The 22456-nt window shown below is 39.5% G+C and overlaps 1 protein-coding gene and 1 pseudogene across 1 annotated transcript in view; one reads left to right on the top strand and one right to left on the bottom strand.

Moving 5' to 3' along the window:
* Positions 1 to 16120, bottom strand: part of HSDL2 (hydroxysteroid dehydrogenase like 2) — a 65889-nt gene extending 49769 nt beyond the window's left edge. The window contains exons 1-3 of the mRNA XM_037798240.1: positions 15997 to 16120; positions 7595 to 7758; positions 6511 to 6609 (exon numbers count right to left, since the gene is read on the bottom strand). Coding sequence (XP_037654168.1) covers positions 6511 to 6609; positions 7595 to 7758; positions 15997 to 16013 — 280 coding nt within the window. The 5' untranslated portion in view covers positions 16014 to 16120. The remainder of the gene's footprint in view (positions 1 to 6510; positions 6610 to 7594; positions 7759 to 15996) is intronic.
* LOC119505449 lies at positions 2330 to 3000 on the top strand (annotated as a pseudogene).
* Positions 16121 to 22456: the final 6336 nt, after the last annotated feature.

The raw sequence follows: 22456 nt of genomic DNA, 5'->3' as shown, positions 1-22456 counted from the left end.
AGAAAAGCTCCTGCCCACTTCCACCCAGCATCTTCCCTTAGGACCTCCCCCAAAGGAAGGGATAAACTAAGTCATATTCTAAGACACTACTTGGGCTACTTTTACTAATAGGTGGAGTTATTTGGATTAAAGGCCATGCACATGAGTGTGGCTCCTTTTCCTTTCTCTCTTGCATTCAGGACCAGATCAGTAAGGAAAAATAATTTTACATTCTCTTGCCTCTTCTCACACGAGCATTCTGGAAAAGGCTGCCAGGTAGAGATAATATTTTGGATTTAAAGGAAGAGGCCCCATTTGAGCCAGCACCAAGCTCAAGTCCAGTACACCACAATGCTCTGCACTAGGAGTTATGTGCACAGGCCCAACTAACAGCAAAGCACTACCTTGTTTCCTATTTGCCAATGTCCCTCCCGTGTACACATGGCTCCTTGGGAGAGAATGGAAATGGTCTGGGCAAGATTTACACATATGCCGATATGGCCTGACATTAGAGCCTTACCCCAAACCCTAACACTTGTCTTCTAGGACCTTAGGAACTAATTGAGAAGACAAGAAATACTAAGGTCTAAAGTAGTACAAGAAAAGGATTCAAAGGAATGTTTTAAGAATTCAGAGGAAGAAAAATACACTTCTGATTAGTCGGCAAGGTGAGGAAATTGGCCTCATGAAGAAGAGATTTAAGCATTTAGAATTTCAAATAGAGAAGGGGGAGCATTTCAGGAAGGACTAGGGTAGAGGGGTGGGCATTTATGAGGAAGAGAAAAAGAGACAGAAAAGTTCAACATGAGGAAATGGAAATAAACTATTTTGGCTGGAGTAGGACGTTTATGTAGGGGTATAGAAAGAATGGAATCAAAATGTCTGTTGCAGACAAGATAGGATTTAACAAAGGATTACAAATACTGAATCTTTATTAATATTAGTCTCAAGGGTATTCAGAATAGCTAGAAGGAAATAACTGAAATTGCGGAATTGTAACCCATAACATTCTTTGAAATTTGCTCTATTACTACTTGTTAAATAATACTTTGGAAGTTATCGCTTTTCTGTATATACATTATATTTCACAATAAAAAATGTTAAAAAAAAAAGTCTGTTGCAATCAGAGTGTGAAATATCTTAAATGCCAATAAGATATCTGCATTTTATCTAACAGATTCCTGAAAGTCATCAGATGATGGTCACCTCAAAAGGGGAGAAGGAAGAAGATGGGATCTGTGGAACCACTTGGTTAGAAGTGTATTATTGTTAAAGTTTTAACATATGTGGGTGATAGATTTACAGGCATTAGTTACACTATTCAAAATAATTTTCAACAATGAAAAAGAAAAGTCACCAGGGGGAAGATGGTGGAATAGAGTCCAGGACTCAGACCTTCCACCAAAATAACTTACTAAACAGGCAGGAACTGTCTGAAACAATTGTTCTGGGGCTCCAGAGGCCAGAAAAATACTGTACAGCATCCAGGGAATAGTGGAAGAAAGAGGCTAATAAACTACAGTAAAGAAAAGTGGGTCGCTTTAAGGCATGTTACAAAGTTACAGGTGTCAAAAAAGCATGGTATTGGCATAAGGATAGATATACTGAATTGAACTGAAAGTCCAGAAATAGACCCTTCCTATGGTCTATTGATTTTTGACAAGGCTGCCAAGTTCACTCAACCGGATAAGAATAGCCCCTTTAACAAGTGCTTTTGAAAGAACTGAATATCCATATGCAAAAGAATGACTGAAGACCCCAATCTCACACCACATACAAAAATTAACTCAAAATGGATCTAAGACCTAAATATAAGAACCAGGACTATAAGACTCCTAGAAGAAAATGGAGGGAAGCATCTCAAGATCTTGTGGTAAACAATGGCTTCTTAGACTTTACACCGAAAGCACAAGCAACAAAAGAAAAAATAGATAAATGGGACCTCATAAAATTAAAAACTTTACTGCATCAAAGGTATTTATCATGAAAGTGAAAAGACAACCTACTCATTGGGGAAAATATCTGGAAATCACACATCCGATAAGGGTTTAATACCCAGAATACATAAAGAAATCCTGCAATTGAATAATAAAAAGACAAACAACCCAATTTAAAATGGGCAAAAGACCTGAATAGGCATTCTTCCAAAGAGAAAATGCAATTGGCTAAAAAACACATGAAAAGCACTTTCCTACTGTGGTGCCGATGTGTTGGCTACCTACCACAGCGGCAGACCTGCTAGGGCACGGGTACAGTTCACCCTTCTCTTTCCACTGCCTCCCTACCCAGTCCAGAGCCTCTGCTGCCCTGGCCACCGCCAGCTCTCTAGCATCAGGCCGAGACATGGTGTATGCTGAGTCGCTGCCACCACCAGCTGCTGCACATCCTAAGCCTTAGCTTCCCGCTGCTGACCCAACAGCTGCTTCTCCTCTGACCTAGCTACCTCATGAAACTGCTGGTCGTGTTTGTCCTTTGTTGCCCAGTGCTGGCAAGGGAACCCAGTATAGCCACAATGTCAAGAAATACGGCCACACACACCTTTCTGCAGGAGAATTTCTTCCTAATGAAAGGAAAAACCCAAATTCATAGTATGGTGAACTCACTGAAAAGTATGTTAAAGAAGGAAAGATTGTGCCAGTTGAGATAACCATCAGTTTATTAAAGAGGGAGATGGACCAGACAGTGGCTGCCAATGCACAGAAGAATAAATTCTTGATTGATGGGTTTCCAAGAATTCAAGACAATCAAGGTTGGAATAAGACCATAGATGAGAAGGCAGATGTAGCTTTCTGTTTTCTAAGTGTAATAATGAGATCTGTATTGAACAATGTCTTGAGAGGGGAAAGAGTAATGGTAAACTGATGACTAAGAGCTCAGAAAAAGAGAATTCAGACCTATCTTCAGTCAACAAAGCCAATGATTGACTTAAACAAGGAAATGGAGAAAGTCAAGAAAATAGATGCCTCTAAATCTGTTGATGAAATTTTTCATGAAGTTGTGAAGATTTCTGATAAAGGCTGACTCTAAACCTGAAGGCATCCTTGAAATCATGCTTGAATATTGCTTTGATTGCTGCTATCACAACCCCTTTTAAAGGCAATTCTAATCCTTTCATAATTTCATCTCAATTAATGTCTGAAAAGTATGTATAAGATAAATTAAATTTTTTATCTTTTTTTTTGTCACAGTGACAGTGCGTTCAGATTCAATTTCATCTTAGTTATGGTGCTCACAAAACAAAGAAGAGTATCAGCTAGTTCTTTGCTTTTATTCAAAAAGAATATCCCTTTTATAATCTATGACTTCTGTGAGGAAAACTTTTTAGTATGGGTGTGTATATCCCTTTAGTAGTTACAAAATATTAGAATTAGGGATCCCCAATTTCTCTTCTTCTTGCAGGTTTTAAATTTCCAACCTGTTAAGTGAATTTATGGACCAAATTTCAAAGGAACTTTTTGTGTAGTCAGTTTTTGCAAAATGTATTTGGTAAAAAAAAGTCATAAAATGGATTCCAAAAAGTGTTTCAGCATTTATCAAATAATTGACCAGTTCCTATAGAAAGGTAAAAAAAACCCAGGCTTTGTTTTACTACAACTTGTACAAAGTTGTGTAACAGGGCATATTCTTTGCTTCCAGGGTTTGGGTTGGGAACACTGGGGTTCAGAGCCTAGCAGAATGTCAGCTATATTCACACATAAATCTGAGTGTAGGGGACAAGGTTCACATGTAATTACATGTTCCTTATGCTCAATTATATAGTATTATTAATGATTCAACTGTTCTTAACAAAATTCCTAGCAGTGGAACCTTGAAATGCATGTGCTGTATTTCTGATAAAATTATTCAGTCAGCATTTTAGTGACACACTGAAGCTGTTGTTGTTTTTCCTTCCTAGATTAAATATACGTTTAATATAAAGTAAACACGAAGATGCTAATGGCTAAATGCCTCATTTATTTTCCTGAATACTTTTTTCACAGTTATTTAAGAAGATTCAAAATTCATTGCACTTTGGTCAGAAAAATAATAAATATATCATTAAAAAAAGCACATGAAAAGATGTTAAACATCACTAGCGATTAGGGAAATGCAAATCAAAACCACAATGAGATATCATTTCACACCCACTAGTATGGCCACTATTAAAAACTCAGAAAACTTTAAGTGTTGGAGAGGGTGTGGAGAAATAGGAACACTCATTCATTGTTGACGGGAATACAAAATGGTGCAGCTGCTGTGGAAGACAGTTTGCCAGTTCCTCAGGAAGTTAAGTATAGAATTACCATACAATGCAAAAATCCCACTACTAGGTATATACCCACAAGAACTGAAATCAGGGACTTGAACAGATCTTTGTTCACCATTGTTCATAGCAGAATTACTCACAATTTCCAAAAGATGGAAGCAACCCAAGTGTCCATCCACTAATGAACAGATAAACAAAAATGTGTATACATATAATGGAATATTATTCAGCCATAAAAACAAGTGAAGTTCCGATGCATGCAACATGTATCAACCTTGGGGATATTATGTTGCCTGAAATAAGCCAAACTCAAAAGGGCAAATATTGTATGATCTCACTGTTATGAACTAATTATAATAAGCAAACTCAAAGAGGTAGAATATCGAATATAGCTTACCAGGAGATAGAATGGGGTTAGAGAATGGGGAACTGAAGCTTAACTTGCATAGAGTTTCTATTTAGGCTGATGGTAAAAGTTTGGAAATGGATGGTGGTGATGGTAGCACATTAGCGTGAGTGTAATCCACAGGACTGAACTATAGAGGTAAATGCGGTTAAAAAGGGAAACTTTAGGATGTATATATTACTAGAATTAAAATTAGAAAATAAAACATAGGGCTGCTCAACATGGTGAACCCTATTGTAGAAGATGGATGATAGTTAATAAGTACAAATATAAGAATGTCCTTTCATGTTTTATAACAAATGTATGATAGTAATACAAGTATATGGGAAAAAATAAACCTAATGTAAATTACAGATGATAGGCGATAGTATGATATTAATAATCTATCTCAATTGCAACAAAGGTAACTACTGCTAAAAAAAGTACAATTATTTTTAAAATGCTATCATCAATGTAACTAATGATCCATACCAATGCAATGTGTTTGGGGTGGGGTGGTATATGGGCATCCTGTTATTTTATGCATGATTGTTTTGTGAGCCCACAACTTCTCTAATTAAAAAATAAATAAAAGAAAAATAGAAAAGTCACCAGATTGTTTTTGCCTTGTTTCTGGATGAGAAAATCCTCAATTCCAGTTATATTCCAAAGATTCAGAAAACCAAAATATAAAAAAAAAACTTTTTAAAATTAAAACCCAGTTGTTCACTCTACAGTCGATTTGTTCAGACACCACAATTGCATGGAACTTTGAATAGGAAGTGAGATACGGTAGGTTACTATAGGCTGGAGTGAAATAGTGACACATCCTAGAGTAATTTGGGCAGACAGTAAAAAATATATTTACACCCTCCCCCTCCCCAGCCCCGAGGATCTGGGGAAAGGTGCGGATGTGTTGGACATCCTCACCTGGACTGGTGTTGATGTTGTCACAAACATTGGGACTGGCGGTTTGATGTGCTGAGCCCTCGAGCATGGGACTTGCCCTTATGAGGCTCATTACCACAAAGGAGAGTCTAAAGTTGTATGTAATGGTGACTAAGAGCCTCCCCCTGAGTACCTCTTTGTTGCTCAGATGTGGCCCTCTCTCTCTCTAACTGAGCCATCTCGACAGGTGAACTCGCTGCCCTCCCCCCTACGTGGGACCCGACCCCCAGGGGTGTAAATCTCCCTGACAACGCAGAGTATGACTCCCGGGGATGAATGTGGACCCAGCATCGTGGGACTGAGAGTATCTTCTTGACCAAAAGGGGGATGCAAAATGAGACGAAATAGTTTCGGTGGCTGAGAGATTCCAAATGGAGTCGAGAGGTCACTCTGGTGGACATTCTTATGCACTATATAGATAACACCTCTTAGGTTTTAATGTATTGGAATAGCTAGAAGTAAATACCTGAAGCTACCAAACTCCAACCCAGCAGTCTGGACTCCTGAAGACAATTATATAATAATGTAGATTACAAGGGGTGACAGTGTGATTGTGAAGACCTTGTGGATCACACCCCCTTTAGCTAGTGTATGGATGAGTGGAGGAATGGGGATAGAAACTAAAGGACAAATGGGGTGGGATGGGGGGATGATTTGGGTGTTCTTTTTTCACTTTTCTTTTTTATTCTTGTTCTGGTTCTTTCTGATGTAAGGAAAATGTTCAGAGATAGATTGTGGTGATGAACGCATAACTATGTTATCATACTGTGGACAGTGGATTGTATATCATGGATGATTGTATGGTGTGTGAATGTATTTCAATAAAACTGAATTTAATAAAAAAAAAAAGTTAAAAACAAAACAAAACAACAACAACAAAAAAAAACCCAGTTGTTCTTACACCTATATTTTACCAATATAAAATAATTATTTCAGAATTAAGTCACTATACCTCCAAATTTCTCAACTGCTTTCTCCACTGCATCATTGATTTGCTGTTCATCTCTCACATCAACAACACATGGCAAGGCCTTTCCTCCAGCTGCTTCAACTATAAAAGATAAATAGAAACACATTAAAGCATTCAAATATTATACCTGTCATTCTGATAAAAGGTTGAAGGGGGAAAAGTACCCTATTTTTACAAAATCAACTTAAATAACTATGTCTTATAACTACTAATGACTGGACCCTAGAGCAGGACAGACTAAAGAACTCATTCAGCTTCAGACTAGCCAGGTCAGCTCTATTGATAAATTAAAAATGAAGGTAATGTTTTTGTAAAAAAAAACTTTTCACTATGGAAAATTTCAAAAAACAAAGTATAAAGATACAGTATAATAAACTAACATGAATCTATCCCCTATCTTTAATGATTAATGCTTTGCCAGTAGTTTATCTTTCTTCCTTTTTTTCTTTTTTGTATTTTGTTGTTTTGGTTGGTGTATTTTAAAACAAATCTTGGGAACCATTTCACTCATAAATACTCCATACACATTTCTTTAACATAACCACAATGCTATTATCATAACTAACAAAACTAGTGATACCAGCTGAAACTAAGTTTTTAAAGCCATAAAATCATAATCTCTGGTGCCTTCCCTCCTGGCACAATACCTTAAATGTAAGCACTCAAATATTTGTGAACTGAAAGTATTATCATGATGACTTACAAACAGCATGTAATAAATAATACGACAAACTTTTTCAAAGTGCTCACACCATCCACCCCCTCAGATTCCCTCCTCTCCACTTCTACCCCCCATTCCCCCTGCTCCCAGCCAAGAAAACACCCTAGTGAGGTGTGATTTTTAACAGGAGTCTCTTATATCACTCTGAAGTGCTGGAAGAGAAAAGAGGTTCGTAACTACTGCCCTAAAGTAACAAAGACAATAGATGCTTATTCTTTAACCAGAGAAAATTATTTTCAGTGAAGCTTTCACATAGATAGCTATAACTAAACTCTCCAGCACATTTCTACACATTGAAACCACTGTGAGGACAGTCCATGAAACGGCATCATCACACTGACTCACTTTCTTCAGCAGCAGTATAGATTGTGCCTGGAAGTTTGGGGTGTGTCTGGGTGGTCTTCGCAGCAACAATGATATTTGCTCCATCTTTTGCTGCTTTTAATGCAATGGCCTTGCCAATGCCACGGCTTGCACCTGTGATAAAAACCGTACATCCTGCTAGCTTCCTACAACAGAACAAATGTGACTTTATTAGAAATTTTAATGTTTTATTTACTAATCAGTATGAGGAACTCATGCACATTTTCATAATTTACATGTATCCATCTCTGAAACTTTCTCCAAATCCCTCACCTACCCACCTGACAGTAACTCCACTGCACTCTCATTGTACAATGATTTATAAATTATTGTGATCTGGCAAACAAAATCTGCTTAAATGCGAAGGAAATTATAAAGAGAAATGAGTTAATAAAATAAACTACATAAACATTTATTTTTATAAAATTTTCTCCACAGAAAAAGTGCTGACAAGGCTTACTTTTGAGTGGTGAAATTATGAATAAGTTTTTCTCCATGTACCATTCACAGTTACCAAATTTTCAAAAGCAATTATGAGAATCAAATTCCAGAGGTCATATAATTTCACTTATAAATACTTCAATATGCTTCTCTAGTAGGTAAAAAACTTTTATATAACAATGTCATTATTACACCTAAAAAAACTAACAATAATTCCTCAGTATCATCTAATACCTCCATTTATATTCAAACTTCCATGACTGTCTCAAAAATGTCTTTTTACGGTTGATTTGATTAAATCAGGATCTAATAAAGACTGAAACTGTGAGCAAGAAAAGCCAGTTTATGGAGATATCCTCTGTTCCTATAATCTTTTCTTCTGAGCTTGTTTTACTGCAGGTCATGTAACTTGAGCATATGCAGATAACACTGGCTCTTGAACTTAGTATCTCTTTGAGACACCAGGAACAGAGGTCACCTTCCTTGGAACCAACATTATGAGAATACGGAGACAATGGAAGCAAATCAAATGTGAGAAGTCCTTCGTTAAGTAAGACCCAGCCTAAAATTCACTGTATCACACATGGACAGCTCTATAATTAACCAGTTGGACTATGTCAAGTCAAACCTCCCCACTCTGTCCCCACCTCTCACCTCCCATTCCCAAAAAAATTCCCTTAACTCTCAGATCTCAGAGACAGATTTGAGCCTTGACTCCTGTCTCCATGCTGGGCGACCCTGCACTAAAGCCCTTTCTTTTCTCAAAATCCTGATGTCATAGTATTGGCCTCTGTGAGAGTCAAGCAGTGAACCCTTGCTTGGTTACAGGACCACACTTTGCATTTAGTTGTTATATCTTATAAATCTTTTTTAAGCTGTAACAGCTCCCTTCCATTTTTCTTTATGCCATTTATTTGCTGAAGAATAGAAGTCATTTGTCCTATATTATGGCCCATATTCTGGATTTTTGAACTTCTCAGTTTTATTCTATTATACTGTATTTCCTGCAGATTTTTGCTGGTGTATAGAAATCTACATTGTTCTTCTCATTTACTTTTGAACTCAGCAATTTTGTTAAACTTTTATTAATTCTAATAATGCAACTATACATTATTTTGGTTTTCTACATAGACAATCGTATCATCTGCAAATAATGACAGCTTTGTTTCTTTTATTCCAATCCATATATTTTTTCTTCCTTTCTCATGTCTTATTTACTAAAGGATGTACTTCAATAAAAAGAAAAATGTTCCCAGCTGGAAGGAAGGTCTGAGATACAAGAAGAAATGAAAACCAAAAATATCAGTAAATAAGTATGGGAATCTAACAAATATTTATAAAAGTAATAATAATAATGTTTGTCGGGTTAAAAAGATCGAATTAAAATATATTATTATAATAAATTATTAAAGTTTGATTGGAGTTGAACTTTTCTAGGTCATTGTATTGTTTGGGAGGATAGTAAAATTTTATTGACTTTAGACATAGGTACGTTACATACACATTAAAATTACTAGGTTAAACCCTTGATGAATAGAAACTACAGACCTGAGAGTTTTGGTGATGAGGACGGGATGCTGACAGACACGTGACTTTCTGGAAGCAAAAGTACAAGGGCCCTGTGGCCCAGGTAAGGGGATATAAAAAAGACACCCCAGAATCTGGTAGCAAATGCTCTCACCCCTGGAGAGGGAAAGAGTAAAGATCCCCAACTGTCCTTGTTAAAGAGACAAAGGAGGTAGGACTGAAACAAACCACCCAAGTGTGCTTTTTTGGTTGACCCTGACACCTGGAGGGCAGCAGGAGGAGGATGTCAGCATAACAGTGGGGGCAGGAAGCCCATGGCCCCAGACAGGCTACTGCGAGTTAAGGGGTCCCCAAGGCTGAAATAAAATGTGTCAGCAATGAGGATACAGAGCTCTGCCTAGATCAAAAACAGAAATTTGGATGAGCTACACAGGCAGCAATTCAAAGCTTTCTTTATTGGCATGGAGCTTCTCTTCAACTCACTCTTCACGCTTCACCTACTCTCCCAAAGTCCTGGTCCCAAAGCGGGATGCAGATGATAAGGACCTATCCAAGAACTTCACGGAGGGAAAGGACTCAAATTTTTATGGCTCTGTTGGATAAAGGAGTCCAAGCCACCATCCTACCTGGTCCTATGGGGATAGTAAAGCTGGGTAAAGGAACCAAAGGGGCCAAAGATACCAAAGACCACAAGGTAGAGCCACAGGAGCAAAAAGGAAAGGGCCCCTGAGTCCAGGAACTCACTGGACACTCACTGGGAGGAAGTGCTGTCAAGCCTAGAGCAAGAAGCCACAGGAAAGATTCCCCACTGCCCCTGCTGTCCTCCTTAGGTAGCCTCCTCCACACACTCCTAACCCACCACACCCCCATACTTCCTTTATTTTTATGGCATCTACATCTGAATGTATCATTAGTATTGATGTTTAACATGCACGTACTGTAAATATCTATGAATGCCAGAGAAATTCTTCCCTTTAGGAACTACCACATGTAAAGAGATAACTCCTTCTGGCTTGTCCAACAGACATAATATAGAATCCCAGCAGCTAAAAGAAAATCACAGGTTGAGTCAAATACTTCATGGCTGCCAGAATTCTCAGAGATACACCAAATACACCCTCTATTTAAAAGGTCTACGGTTATTGGCCTACTGCTGAGCTCTTGTTGAAGCTGAACATCTGACCCATGGAGGCTGTTTTAGTTTCCTTGAATGCCCAAGCAAATATCATGCAATGGGCAAGCTCAAACAATGAAAATTTATTAGCTCACAGTTTTGAGACCAGGAGAAAGTCCAAATCCAGTTATCATCAAGGCAATGCTTTCTTCCCGCAGGCTGCTGTTCTGGGGCTGGCTGCCAGTGATCCTTGGTCCTGGGTGCCTTTGTCACATGGCAATGCACATGGTGGCGCCTCTTGGTCTCTCCCCTTATCCTTCAGGTTCCACTGAACTTTGGCTTCCTGCTTCCTATGGCTTTCTCTCTATCTGTCTGAATTTCATACTGTTTATAAAGGATCCTTGTAAATGAATTAAGACACATCCTGACTGGGTTGGACCATATCTTAACTGAAGTAACCTCATAAAAGGTCCTACTTAAAATGGGCTCACACTGAAAGGAATGGATTAAGTTTGAGAACATGTTTTTCTGTGGTGCATAGCTCCAAACCACCACATAGGCCTTATAGCTCTGACATGACATCCCTATTTCGGGGTGGGTCACCTTGGGCTCAAAGACTAACAAGGAGAGAAAAGCCCAACAAGCCTCAATGGTCAAATGTAAATGGAACATTCAAGCTGGCCTGGTCCTAATGGCAGTTTGGCCTTATATCAATAGGGGCATGTGGACCAGTGGGGAGAACCTCATCACCCATAAGCCCACCTGATTCAAAGCTATTGGCTCAACAGGGCTCTCCATTCACAGAGAGGCCCTAAATGCCTGGGCCTCATTCATGATGGTTTGGCTAAGCTGAAAGCTGGTGGTATCCACCGGACATCAGCAGCCATCTAGACAAAGACAACTCTGGAAGATCAACTGCGGTGAGGGCCAGGAAGCACAGTGGGCTGAATTGAAACAAGTCACCCTTGGCTTAGACAATAATCCAAATACTGCCCGTTCTTGCTTGGTATGCTGCAGCTGCCACCACCGCCTCTGCTAGTTTCTGTTCATGTATTTCAGCTCTCTCCGATTCTGATCCAATGCTACAGGACTCTGCCTTTCCCTCCCTCATTACATATTTTACCTAACTTCTCTCACACTGAGAATCTTGGTTTCTAATCTTGGTTTCTAATAACATCAGTATATTTATTATATATATGCTCTATATTAGACACTCAAAATAGTATTGGAATTACTGTATCTATACCACCAGCAATGAAAAATCTACTAAGTCAAGTTCAAGATTTCTTCCCAGTTCTTTCTGTCTTAGAACAAATCCCTCTGAAAATGTAGTCAGATTACAATGTTAAAAAATTAATTGAATCAGATCTTTTTCTATATATGCTTGTGTGATAAACCTGACACACAGTTAAGTTCATTTGTTTATGTTGGCATTCATTTTAGTTTTTCTCTTTCATCTTTGGTGTAGGATGTTATAAAACATGAAAATGGTTCAAAGGTCAAAACCTTACAAAAATGTACTCAAATTAGTCTCACCTTTCACCTGTAGGTAATCAGTTTCATTAATTTCTGGTTTATCTGTCTGTATTTCTTTTTTCAAAAATATGCAAATATACACATATATAATACATATTTTTTATATTTGTGTGTAATTTTCCATTTTTTAATACATAGGGTATTAAACTGATTTTTTAACTTAAAAATTAGACAGGAATTTACAAACTACAGTTTAAGAACCTTTAGCCCTTTGCCTTTGGTACAGCTGGATTGATTCCCAGTAGGATAAACGAGTCTCCTCCTCACTCTCAGCTCCAGGCATCAACAGAAAGAAAGGCAAAAACAACTTCTCTTAATCTTAAATCGAACCTTTACTACAGAACAATTCCAGCTCAAAAGCATTGGAACCAGAGCTCCTCAAAGAAAGGTCCCGAACTGCAGTACAATTGGTAGAAGGCTAAAATTTGCAAATGCCGAATTAACTTACATTTCTGTTTACTAAATTCCACTACCTCAAATTAAGATAAATGTGATGAATTTTTGCTATTTTGAAAAAGAAAAACAACTATTTTTTTTTAAATGATATAAGCTATTCTAAAGTTCATTTGGGAAAATAAACACTCAAGAATAGCCAGAGAAAGTTTGAAAAAGAATCAAAATGAGGAGGGAACTAGCCTTCCCAGATAGTTAAGCAGTTTACAAAACTAGAACAATTAAAATAGTCTGGTACTGGTATATGAACAGACAGACCAAAGTTAACAAAATAAGAAGTTCAAAAACAGTTTCCGAAACTTACAAAAATTTAGTAAATGATAAAGGCGGAATTTTTTTTAAATGCAATTTTATGGAGATATATTCACATAACATACAACCCTCCATAAAAGTGGAATTTTAAACAAAAAGGAAAAGATAACTATTTAGTCAATGTTACTGGTACTTTCTGTACCAAAATATATCTCAGTGAGATGAAAAAACCTAAGTGTAAAAGAATAAAACCATAAAAATACTAAAGAATACTTACCAATTAAGAAAATTTTAAGACAGCCTTACATGCTTGCAAAAACACCCAAAAATCTTTAAATATTGATAAACTCTGACTTCATAAAAACAAACGTTCTGATAAACACATAGCAAAATCAAAATTGAGGCAATGAAAAAACTGAGAAAACTATTTGTAAAACATATATACAGAGCTCTCAGAAATATATTTTAAAAATGTAATTGCTGAAGCCAGGCAAAGAAGATGCACAGATGGCTTTAAACCAGGGTTTCTCAATATTAGCAATATTGACATTGTTATGGTGGGCTGTCCTGTGCATTGTAGGATGTTTACCAGCATCCCAGGAATCTCTCCCCAAATGCCAGTAGCAAACCACTCCCCCCCCCCACACACACACATTGTGACAATTAAAACTGTCTCCAGATATTGCTGAACATCCTCGGCGGGGGAGAGGGGGGCAAAAATTGTACCTGGTTTAGAATCACCATTTTAAAAATACAAAAAGGTCCTCATCCTCATTTCATGATGACGTGAATGCAACTTTTAACTATAATGAGGTGCCATTTTATTCTCTAATTAGATTTTTTTAATCAAACATTTTGCTGTTTGTCAACATGTTAAGATTAGGACATCTCATTCATCCTTCTGGGTGTGCAACCTCGTTGGAGGGCCACCTGGCAATACCTACTCCAATTTAAAGTGCATATATTCTTTGATCTAGCAATTTCATTTCCAGGAATTTATCCTACAGTCAAACTCCCATATGTGCAAACAGATGAATACAAGAATAGTCATCGTAGCAAACAAGGAGTAACAAAAAATTGGAAATGATATATATGGTAGTTTGAAGCTGTTATGTATCCCAGAAAAGGCCATGCTCTTTTAATCCACTCCTGTGGGTGCAGACCTATTATAGGTGGGAATAACTAATAAGGTTATTTCAACTGAGATGTGACCCGTCTCATTCAGGGTGGGTCTTGATCCTCTTGCTGGAGTTCTTTATAAGAGGATAAAACACATACAGAAGCTAAAAGATGGAATCCATAGAAACACCCAGAGAAGTTTAGAGAAAAAACCATAAATGGAGAAGCCAGAAACTGAAGCAACAAAACCCAAGAGAGAAAGACCAGCAGATGTGGCCATGTGCCTTGTTAACTGGCAGAGAGGAGCACAAACTCGGGGTAAGCAGTCTTCAGAGAAGGTATTATCCTGTTGATGCCTTAACTGGGACATTTTCAAGGCCTTGGAGCTGTAAGTTTATAAGCTAATAAATCCCCACTGTAAAAGCCAACCCATTTCTGGTATATGGCTTTTTATCAGCTTGAGCAAACCAAAACAATCTGGTACCCAACAACAGGCTACTGGCTTAATAAATTATGGTACATCCATAAAGAAAATACTAAGCAACCATTAGAAATGAGGAGAAAGGAAAACAGTTTGGCTGTTCCTCAAAAAATTAAACATAAAACTATCATACGACCAAGCAGTTCCACTCCTAGGTATACACCCCAAAGAACTGAAAGCAGGGACTTAGATACTTGTACACCAATGTTCATAGCCATATTATTCACAATAGACAAAAAGTGGAAGCAACCAACAGATGAATAAACAAAATGTAGTATATCCATACAACAGAATATTATTCAGCCATTAAAAGGAATTAAGTGCCTATACATGCTACAACATAGATAAAACTTGAAGATATCATGTTGAACAAAATAATACAAATATTCTATGATTCCACTTACATGAAATATTTAGAATGAGAAAATTCATAGAGACAGAAAGTAGATTAGAGATTACCAAGGCCTGGGAGAAGTGGGAGTTATTGCTTAATGGGTACAGTTTCTGTTTCTGGTAATGAAAAAATTTTGGCAATGGCTAGTGATGATGGCACAACACTGTGGATGTGACTGGTGCCACTGAATTGTGTGCTTGGGAAAGGCTAAAATGGCAAATTTTATGTTGTATTCATGTTACCACAATAAAAAAACAACAGACATAAAACAGGAAAAAATAAAGAGGAGGAGGAAGCTCTCCATATACGAAAAAGCTATGTTCCAAGACATATTATGTAAAAATACCAAGCTCCAGAGTGGTGTTTGCTACTCTTTTTTTAAGGTGGTGTGTATTGAAAGAGGGAGGGGGAAATGTACAAAATATGTTTATAAATGCAGAGAATATCTTTGGAAACATACCATAAAGTAATCAAGGATCTGGAAGTTAGGAATAGTGAGACTTCTTTCTATACACCCTTTTGACCTATTTAAGTCTTCTGGCATGTGACTGTAAGTTTCACGCAAACTATGAAATGGACGTGTAATTCAGCTCAAGATACCCATACTGTGAGATCAGTTTAATTTGTAACTAATTCGAAAATCACTTTTTAAACAACCCATTATTTTAGTACTCCAGAATTGAGCGCTCAAAACAAGTGGAAATACATTACGGTGCAGGTCTTCCCGTGACCTTTCACCTAGAACTTGCACGCATTCAACTGGACACGCAACTATTGCTAATTTCAAGGTGGGGACCCAGAGTGGTGCCGGTGAGATAAGCCACTCTCAGTCCTCTCCATGGTTTTTACATGGATGTTATCCTGCAATACGCAACTCTGGGTACTTTTCACGCATCCTTGCATACTCTAGGTATATGCTGCGTCCGCTGCGAACCAAAGTTGCAAGGTGGGCCGCGGCGCCGCAGTGGCTTCCTTTTCCCTCCCACCGCCGGTGCCTGGGCCACCAGGGCGCTCCATAACTGCACCCAGTTCGCCACGCACTCCCCGCGGTGACCCCATCCCCTTACCCGGTGTTGGGTAGCATGGCTCTCGAAGACCTCAGGCAGTGGAAACGACTGCAGCGACGAGCGGAGTGAAAAGTAGAACTTCTCTCCACACTTAGCCCCACCCCTGGACCGGGGCCCCCGAGGCCCCGCCCCGAGGCCCCGCCCCGAGGTTGGCGGGGGATGGATGCGCGCTCTGAAAAAGGGAGAAATAGCTGAGTGCGCCTGCGCACGCGGTAAGCCTCCCGGGCTCTAGCTGCTAAGCCCGTGAAAAACGCGCTTTCTGCGCAAGCGCCTTGGGAAGTAATTCCGTCCCGCCCCCCTTGCAGCCTCTGCCGTGACAATCGGTGTCCGGTCATCGCCTAGTGCGCCGTGCGCGTCAGTCGCTACGCACGCCCTTCCCCGGCCTGTGAGGGGTTCCTCGTCGCCGCGCGGCGTTCCCCAACAGCCTCGGGCCGGCACAATGACCATCTGAATGGTGCGCTAAGGACCTGAGCAGTGCTGTCCTTGTTCTCAGCAGGCCCTGACCTCTGGTGCTTTGGCTCTCGGTGTTCCTTTCCTCAACGGGCGATCCTGGGAGCCTGCGCCGCCGCACGCGCTCGCTCGCCCTCCTTAGAAAGACTTTGCCTTGGCAGAAATTTACTTTCTGCCAGAAGCCGGCCAGCGTCGCATTTCGGGATTCACCCCCAATCTGTGCTAAAGCCGGCCTGTCCCTGGGCGCGTTTATAGATGGCCCTGGCGTGAGAGGGCCTCTTTTGGAACAGAGCTCCTGTGTGCAAAAGTTGCGCTGAGGCATTTAATCTCAAAACAAACTGTTTTTTTCTCTTCTTCACTGCATGTATCAATACTAAAAGCGGTGAAGAAAATTTTTGGAATGAAGGTATATTCTGGGACCCATTAACGCTTCTGCAAGTGTATTTTGGACATCTCAATGACCCAGATGCACTGAAGTCGGGCACATTTGAAGGGAGACATGAAAAAATTGCTTTGTATTTTGAAGGGATAGAACGGGATGCTTGAAGAGGTTGCTTTGGGAGGATTTGTTAAAGAAATTAGCCCGGAAATGGGATATGTGCTCCTCAATTTAGTAAATGGCTCTGTAGGCATTTGATTTGTGATCTACGATATAGTCGTTAGAGATTCCGGTGGAATTTACTTATTCAACAAATACGAGGACCTACTACATGCTGGTCACTTGAGGTACAGCAGGACAAAAAAGGACAAGGTCTCTGGGAGGGTAGCCAGTATATACTTTAGACTGTTAAATTATAAGTTGTTTTAGAAAGAGTGTTTATAGGAGTTGTTAGATGAAAACACTTGTTTGCAGTGTTTGCTGAAGGGTGTGTATGCTCTGTCAGATAGAGTGAACTCTCCATAATGGGGTGACATCTCATCTACATCAATTAAAATGTTCTTTCCTTTTTGAAAGCCCTGATAACCTCAGACTGTTACGTTCCCCTCTCTTGAATTTTGTGCCTCTCTCTATGTCCATTTATTATAGAAAAAGAGAGGTCAGGTAAGAAGCAAAAAAGATAATTTTAAGAAATAATAACCATTTTTTCAGCATGAAATTGTTATTTTGTGACCATACCTGTACTGTTACTATCTTTTATATTTTGGGGTGACTTACATAGAATGTAAATATATTCTTAAATATTAGAGGTAGTTTTACTAAGCAAGTTCAAATTAAATCCATTTTATTTAATATTTAGTGTTCATTTTTTTACTATTATTAGAGCAGTTGTAGGTTTACAGAAAAATGCAGAAAACAGAATTCCCATATAAAATAGGATTTGGAGTTTCCCATGACTTCTCTATCCCATTACCTTGATTAACCTAGCATTAGATTAATAGTAGAGGAGGTGGGGAGGAGAGCAATTGTGAACATAATTAGATCTGCATTTTAGAGAGCATACTTATGGCTGCAGTGGGAAAAATAGCTTAGGAGGAGAAAGGGAGGCAGAAAAGCCATTTATAAGTCTGTATTAATGTAATACATAAGAAAAAGTAATTTAAACTAAGGCAGTAATAGTGGGAATGAAAAGGAGGGTATGAACTTGAAGGATATTAAAGAGATAGAATACAGATTTACAACTAATGATTTAGTGTGACAGACAGAGATGGAGTTGGTGATGATTTCTCATGTAAATTCCTAGGAGAATGGTAGTACACAACCAAGTTTGAAAATATAGGCTCAGGAGTTTTATAACAGACCACTATGGACCACCTTTGTCCATAGTAATAAATTTCAGTGTTTCTTAGCTTCTCTTGCAATGAGGTGTGGTTATGGGATTAAGTTCTTTCCAATAGAATGTCAGCAGTAGCAAGTTAGGCAACTTCTGCATCACTTAACGTAGAAGAATATTACTTGCATCCAGACTCTCCTCCTTCCTGGGGGCTGGAACATAGATATGGATCTGAGTTGATCTTGACCATGCATATGAAGACAGTACCTCAGGACAGTGGCTCTCAAACTTTACATGCATCAGAATTATCTAGAGGGCTTGTTAAAAGGCATTTTGCTGAGTTCCACACCTAAAGTTTATGATTCAGTAGATCTGAGGTGACAGGGAGAATTTGCTGACGCTGCCAGTCCACTTAGGGTATGATGGAGAAACAAGATAGAAAGCACAAGATAAGGGACAGAGTTGTTTTTCATCCTGGGTCACATACTCACCTCCAGACTGTTAATGTGAGAAAGAAATAAGCTACTACTTTGTTGAAGTACTGATTTTTTTTTCCTTCTTTTTACAGCATCTTAGCCTATAACTTAATTCATACAAGCCCATTGTTGGGGAAGATAGGCATCTCAAACTCACCATACTCAAAATTGCTATGGGATATCCAAATGAAGATGTTGATAAGGGAGTTGTGGCATGAGCACATCAGATGTCAGAGCTAGAGATAAGAGATTTAGAAGGCTTTAACTTATAGCTTTTGAAGATATGTAGATGCATTGCCCTGTGTATTAGTTACCTATGACTGTGTAACAAATTCCACTAACTTGGTAATTAAAATTTCTTAAAACAAAAGTTTATTCTCTTACCGTTCTGGAGGCCAGAGTCTGAAATCAGGGTCACTGGACTGAAATCAAGATGTCAGCAGGGCTGCACTACCTCTAGAGGCTGTAGAAGAGTATCATCTCTTGCCTTTTCCAGTTTCTGGTGGCAATCAACATTCCTTGGCTTGTGCCTGCATCCCTCCAGCTTCAAGGCCAGCATATTCAAATCCCTCTCTGCTCTGTCTTTACATGGCCTTCTCCTGTGTGTGTGTTTCAAATATCTCTCTGCCTACCTCTTATCTCATATAACAATACATGTGGAGGCGGGGCAAGATGGCAGACTGGTGAGCTGTATGTTTTAGTTACTCCTCCAGGAAAGTAGGTACAAAGCCAGGAACTGCGTGGACTGCACACCACAGAGCAATCTGTCTTTGGGCATACTTCATACAACACTCATGAAAATGTCAAACTGCTGAGATCAGCGAAATCTGTAAGTTTTTGCGGCCAGGGGACCCGCACCCCTCCCTGCCAGGCTCAGTCCCATGGGAGGAGGGGCTGCCAGCTCCGGGAAGGAGAAGGGAGAACTGCAGTGGCAGCCCTTATCGGAAACTCATTCTACTGATCCAAACTCCAACCATAGATAGACGGAGACCAGACACCAGAGAATCTGAGAGCAGCCAGCCCAGCAGAGAGGAGACAGGCATAGAAAAAAAAAAAAAAACAACACAAAAAACTCGAAAATAAAAACAGAGGATTTTTGGAGTTCTGGTGAACACAAAAAGGGGAAGGGCGGAGCTCAGGCCTTGAGGCGCATATGCAAATTCCGAAGAAAAGCTGATTTCTCTGCCCTGTGGACCTTTCCTTAATGGCCCTGGTTGCTTTGTCTATTAGCATTTCAATAACCCATTAGATCTCTGAGGAGGGCCCTTTTTTTTTTTTTTTTAATCCTTTTTTCTTTTTCTGAAACAATTACTCTAAGAAGCCCAATACAGAAAGCTTCAAAGACATTCAATTTGGGCACGTCAAGTCAAGAGCAGAACTAAGAGATCTCTGAGACAAAAGGCAATAATCCAGTGGCTGAGAAAATTCACTAAACACCACAACTTCCCAAGAAAAGGGGGGTGTCCGCTCACAGCCACCATCCTGGTGGACAGGAAACACTCCTGCCCATCGCCAGCCCCATAGACCAGAGCTGCCCCAGACAACCCAGTGTGATGGAAGTGCTTCAAATAACAGGCACACACCACAAAACTGGGCGTGGACATTAGCCTTCCCTGCACCCTCAGCTGATTGTCCCAGAGTTGGGAAGGTGGAGCAGTGTGAATTAACAAAGCCCCATTCAGCCATCATTTGAGCAGACTGGGAGCCTCCCTACACAGCCCAGCAGCCCAGAACTGCCCTGGGGGGACGGCACTCACCTGTGACATAGCACAGTCATCCCTCAACAGAGGACCCAGGGTGCACAGCCTGGAAGAGGGGCCCACTTGCAAGTCTCAGGAGCCATACGCCAATACCAAGGACTTGTGGGTCAGTGGCAGAGACAAACTGTGGCAGGACTGAACTGAAGGATTAGACTATTGCAGCAGCTTTAAAACTCTAGGATCACCAGGGAGATTTGATTGTTAGGGCCACCCCCACTCCCCGACTGCCCAGAAACACGCCCCCACATACAGGGCAGGCAACACCAACTACACACGCAAGCTTGGCACACCAATTGGGCCCCACAAGACTCACTCACCCACTCACCAAAAAGGCTAAGCAGGGGAGAACTGGCTTGTGGAGAACAGGTGGCTCGTGGACGCCACCTGCTGGTTAGTTAGAGAAAGTGTACTCCACGAAGCTGTAGATCTGATAAATTAGAGATAAGGACTTCAATAGGTCTACAAATCCTAAAAGAACCCTATCAAGTTCAGCAAATGCCACAAGGCCAAAAACAACAGAAAATTATAAAGCATATGAAAAAACCTGATGATATGGATAACCCAAGCCCAAGCACCCAAATCAAAAGACCAGAAGAGACACAGCACCTAGAGCAGCTACTCAAAGAACTAAAGATGAACAATGAGACCATAGTACGGGATATAAAGGAAATCAAGAAGACTCTAGAAGAGCATAAAGAAGACATTGCAAGACTAAGTAAAAAAATGGATGATCTTATGGAAATTAAAGAAACTGTTGACCAAATTAAAAACACTCTGGACACTCATAGTACAAGACTAGAGGAAGTTGAACAACGAATCAGTGACCTGGAAGATGACAGAATGGAAAATGAAAGCATAAAAGAAAGAATGGGGAAAAAAATTGAAAAAATCGAAATGGACCTCAGGGATTTGATAGATAATATGAAACATCCAAATATAAGACTCATTGGTGTCCCAGAAGGGGAAGGAAAGGGTAAAGGTCTAGGAAGAGTATTCAAAGAAATTGTTGGGGAAAACTTCCCAAATCTTCTAAACAACATAAATACACAAATCATAAATGCTCAGCGAACTCCAAATAGAATAAATCCAAATAAACCCACTCCGAGACATATACTGATCACACTGTCAAACACAGAAGAGAAGGAGCAAGTTCTGAAAGCAGCAAGAGAAAAGCGATTCACCACATACAAAGGAAACAGCATAAGACTAAGTAGTGACTACTCAGCAGCCACCATGGAGGCAAGAAGGCAGTGGCACGATATATTTAAAATTCTGAGTGAGAAAAATTTCCAGCCAAGAATACTTTATCCAGCAAAGCTCTCCTTCAAATTTGAGGGAGAGCTTAAATTTTTCACAGACAAACAAATGCTGAGAGAATTTGCTAACAAGAGACCTGCCCTACTGGAGATACTCAAGGGAGCCCTACAGACAGAGAAACAAACACAGGACAGAGAGACTTGGAGAAAGGTTCAGTACTAAAGAGATTCGGTATGGGTACAATAAAGGATATTAATACAGAGAGGGAAAAATATGGCAAACATAAACCAAAGGATAAGACGGCCGATTCAAGAAATGCCTTCACGGTTATAACGTTGAATGTAAATGGATTAAACTCCCCAATTAAAAGATATAGATTTGCAGAATGGATCAAAAAAAATGAACCATCAATATGTTGCATACAAGAGACTCATCTTAGACACAGGGACACAAAGAAACTGAAAGTGAAAGGATGGAAAAAAATATTTCATGCAAGCTACAGCCAAAAGAAAGCAGGTGTAGCACTATTAATCTCAGATAAAATAGACTTCAAATGCAGGGATGTTTTGAGAGACGAAGGCCACTACGTACTAATAAAAGGGGCAATTCAGCAAGAAGAAATAACAATCGTAAATGTCTATGCACCCAACCAAGGTGCCACAAAATACATGAGAGAAACACTGGCAAAACTAAAGGAAGCAATTGATGTTTCCACAATAATTGTGGGAGACTTCAACACATCACTCTCTCCTATAGATAGATCAACCAGACAGAAGAACAATAAGGAAATTGAAAACCTAAACAA

Source organism: Choloepus didactylus, chromosome 10, assembly GCF_015220235.1.
Source record: "Choloepus didactylus isolate mChoDid1 chromosome 10, mChoDid1.pri, whole genome shotgun sequence".
Classification (NCBI taxonomy): Eukaryota; Metazoa; Chordata; class Mammalia; order Pilosa; family Megalonychidae; genus Choloepus; species Choloepus didactylus.
Note: the sequence above shows the minus strand (reverse complement) of the source record. Positions and strands in the feature narration are given on the sequence as shown.